General features: G+C 49.3%; 1 protein-coding gene across 1 annotated transcript in view; it reads left to right on the top strand.

Annotated features, from left to right (window-relative positions):
• Positions 1-4,104, top strand: part of LAMC2 (laminin, gamma 2) — a 58,029-nt gene that overhangs the window by 22,684 nt on the left and 31,241 nt on the right. The window contains exon 3 of the mRNA XM_008567945.1: positions 2,132-2,267. Coding sequence (XP_008566167.1) covers positions 2,132-2,267 — 136 coding nt within the window. The remainder of the gene's footprint in view (positions 1-2,131; positions 2,268-4,104) is intronic.

Here is a 4,104-nt window from a genome sequence, read left to right as displayed (position 1 = left end):
TAAACCTCTGAGAGCTTGGGCCGGCCCAGTGGCGCACTGCTACAGTGCGCCGCTTGGGAACGCGGCGGCGCTCCCACCGAGGGTTCGGATCCCACATACAGACCGGTTCCCGCTCACTGGCTGAGCGAGGTGCGGGAGCAACACCGAGGGTTGCGATCCCGTTGCCGTCCCGGTCCGGTACGGGGGCAACACTGAGGGTTGCAATCCGTTGCCGGACACGAAAAAAGACAAAAAGGAAAAAAAATAAATAAATAAACCTCTGAGAGCTCCCTGTTTTCCGGAATTGGGTCTGTTATTCTGCTGTGAACGTTTAATTCACTACTAGATAGCATGAACTTACATGTATGAAGTGCCTAACTCATTATCTCACACATAGTAGGTGCCAAAAAATTGTCATTTACACCATTCTCACTGAAGGCCCCCTTGAGCCTTGCAAAGTTGACATGGAGATGTTCAGAGACTCTAATTGTGAATGTGCTATTTATTTCATGTTCATTGTGCCACATAAAAGCCTGGGTATTGGCACAGAGCCAATACCTTCATGATTTAAATTTTATCTACTAGTGAATTAAAAATTAACAAATAAACAGACAAACATGTAGCTACCAGTCAATGTGCTCTTGGTTTCATAGATTATGGGTAGCCTAAGTATCACAGATATTTGAGATCTATGGATTATTTTACAATTTTGCCAGGTTCAGGGAAATTATTAAGCAGCTGAGGCATGCCTGGTAGGCTTCCACCTCGGCTAATCACCTTCCACCTCATCTTTCGATTTCTCTGAGCTGCTTTCACAACGGCCCATCTTCTTCCTTGGCAAACATACATTATTAGTTTAGCAGATACCTGGGCACCTTCTTTGTATTGGGCACTGTGCTGGGCACTGGGGGTACAGCAAGAAACATAAGCTGAGAGCATCATAAAGTAAAGCAGGTCTAAGGACTGGAGTCGGGGTGGGCAGATATTTTTAGAGACAGGAGTCAGAGAAGATTTCTCTAGAGAAGTAATAGTTAATCCAGACCTGAGTGCCGAGAATGGGCCAACTAGGGGAAGTTTGGGGAAAGAGCCTTCCAGCCTGAGACAGCAGCGAGTGTAAACACCCTGAGAAGCAGCTTAGCACATTGCAGGAACTGGGAGCAGAGCTGGGTCCCTGGAACCTAGAGAAGGAGAGTAGGAAACAAGGGAAGAGAGGCAGCAGCTTGCAGGCCATGATATGGAGTTTGCATTTTATTCTGCTTATCGGGGGGCACTGCCAGACAACTTAACCAGAGGAGTAATATGGCCTGAATTGCATTTTGAAAAGAGCACTCTGCCTCCATCTGGAGCATGGAGTGTGGAGAGGCAAGGACAGAGGCAGCAGGAGAGGGCGAGGCAGCGTGCAGGTGGGAGGGGATGGGGGCTTGACCTGGGGAGCTGGAACGGCAGGTAGTGAGAAGTGGTGGCCTTCAATAGGGACTCATTTCGTTACCCAGAGCTGAGTGCCTCTCATTTTTCATGAACACCCAGTCTAAGAGGATCCATTTGTGACTAAGAGTGTGTCTATACAGAACTTAATCGTAGAACAAATACTCTAGGGCACTAACCAGGTCAGGTGCACAGGGCCTTCCTTCACTAGGGGTGATGCCCCATGGGTGAGACCACTCTGGGCAGGAAGATATTTTTGGTTGATAGGCCTTTTTTGTGCTCGTAAAAGTCATTGACCCTTAAAAGATGGCTTTTGCCTGCCAGAGATAGGGGAGAATTTTGTTCACTTTCCGATCTGAACTCTCTTCTGGGAGGCTGGTGTGCTCATTCACAAATTTTCCTCCTTGAGATCTCAAAGATCTGATGGACTTTTGAGAAGCAGGAGGGCTACACGCTACCAAATGTCAAAGTAAGAGCAGACATATAAATGTAAATACATTTATGAGTAATTTCATTTCTTTCCCCGAAGAAGATATCCTTGGCTGTCAAAACTTTCCCAAGTGGGTGGAAGAATCCTCAGGTGGAGCGAAGTCATTGTGAGAGGCAGCAGGTAGTGGTTATCACTTAGTGTTCACTGAGCTCCCATAGGGCGACAGTTGCTTCCTAATGCCACATCCATTAAATATTTCCTTTCCTTCTTTTCTTTCCCCAACCTTGTCATTTACAGGTTCTCTTAGTGCTCGATGTGACAACTCTGGACGGTGCAGCTGTAAACCGGGTGTGACAGGGGACAGGTGTGACCGATGTCTGCCAGGCTTCCACACACTCACTGATGCTGGGTGCACCCAAGACCAGAGACCCCTGTGAGCATCTGCATCCCACCATTGCTGTTACTAATGTGAATAATGACAATTAAGTTAACACCAGTAACCGCTCTCCTTTACTGAGCACCTGCCAGGTGCCAAACCCTGCTTTGAGAACTTCATATGGGTTGTCTCATTTAACCCTCACAAAAACCTTAAGAAGCTGGGATTATCGTTATACTCACTGTAAAGAGAAGACACAAACCATAAGAGGTTAAGTTGCCCGATATTACTGATGAGGGTGGACCAGCCCAGAGTTTTGGCTGCAGAACCCACGTTCTTTATCCTGACAGTTGCCTTCTTTAAAGGAATGAGGATGGGGGTACACAGTCTTCCAAGTCCTAACCTGGAACCCGTTTTGACCCAAATGCATTTGGGGTAGGAGAATTATTCTGTATCACGTTGATCCCCTTTAGTTTGGAACATCCTTTATCCTCCTCAGATTCTTTTCTGGAAGAAGATGGAGTATACATTGTAGTCACATAGCCAACCTGCAGAGACACAGAGCAGGCAGGATGTTGGATGGCTGGTGGGCTGGGGGAGCTTGGCTCTGGAGCACTAGCTAGAGGGCTGCTGACAGACGAATCGCTTCCCTGCTGCCCACTTTTCCAGCTCCTTGCCCAGAGGGCAGCTGCCCTCCACCCACACTTGTGTGTCCCAGCTAAGTCCTCTCACCCTTGGGCCTTTGCACAGATTGTTCTCTTCAGCCTTCTCTGATCCTTTTAGATTGCCTTCAGAGACCCTCCCCTGGGCCCAACCCCCCTTTGGAACCCTTGTAAACCAGGTAGTAGACCATGCTGCTGCGCTGCCCCCAGCTCTCCTTCAGCCCCTGCCCACTTGGAACGAGATACAAACTTCTTCTCAAGGCCTGCAGGGCCCTGTCAGCCCAGGCTCTTCCACCCCAGCCTAGGCTGTCACTAGATTTCTCGCCACTCTCCTCCCGGCTCCCTGCACTACAGCCACACCAACCTGCCTTCCCCTCTTCAGAGGAGCCTGGCATGTGTGACCTGGGCCCTGGCCTCTTGAGCACCCTTCCTTCCCACAGAGCCATGCAGCGCTGTGGGGCTCCGTCCCCACCTCACCATCTCCTCACAGAGGCCTTTCCTCACCAGTCCCCACCCCTCCATGTTCTGACTCTGTTATTTTACTCCAAATCTCTTCTTTTCAATACATATTTGTTTGTCCGTTTCTCCCACTAGCATGTAAGCCCCACTCTGCTCTGTCTTGTTCATCTGTGTGTCCCCACGGCCTGGAGTGGCAAGGGCCCCAGCGGGTGTTCCAGCTCAGCCGCAGCTGGCATCCCGCTTCACTGCCAGTGGCCTTCACATAGCTGCCTGCCTCGAGCCTCCTGCAGAATGGGGGCTCCTTCCTATTCCTCTTAGTATCCCTGGTTCTTAGCACCAGTAGATGCTGAATACATGTTTACCAAATGGTCCAGATAAGCAGTACAGAAGGAGCTAAGACAAGGAGGAGGGGTGGGAATGAAAGATGGAGATTGGGAAAGGAATTCCAGCTGGAAGCCTGGCTGGACTTGGCATCTAATCAGTTGAGGAATGTGAGGGGGAGGGAGGAATCAAGAGTGCTCCAGGTTTGGGCAGGATTTGGATGGGGTCACCTGGCAGTCAGTGGAGGAACAGCTCAGCAAGGGAAAGACAACAAACTTGGTTTTAGACTGAGGAGATAGATACATGATTGTGTGTCAGGATGAGTGACAGAGAGCAGTACTAATCACAGCACGGGTCTGCACAAGACAGGAAGACTGCGCCAGAACTAAACGAAAGCACTGATATCTCCATTAAGCAAGTCTTCCTACCATTCAAAAAAAAGTTAACTAAAC

This window comes from Galeopterus variegatus, unplaced genomic scaffold (assembly GCF_000696425.1).
Source record: "Galeopterus variegatus unplaced genomic scaffold, G_variegatus-3.0.2 Scaffold358, whole genome shotgun sequence".
NCBI lineage: Eukaryota > Metazoa > Chordata > Mammalia > Dermoptera > Cynocephalidae > Galeopterus > Galeopterus variegatus.
Note: the sequence above shows the minus strand (reverse complement) of the source record. Positions and strands in the feature narration are given on the sequence as shown.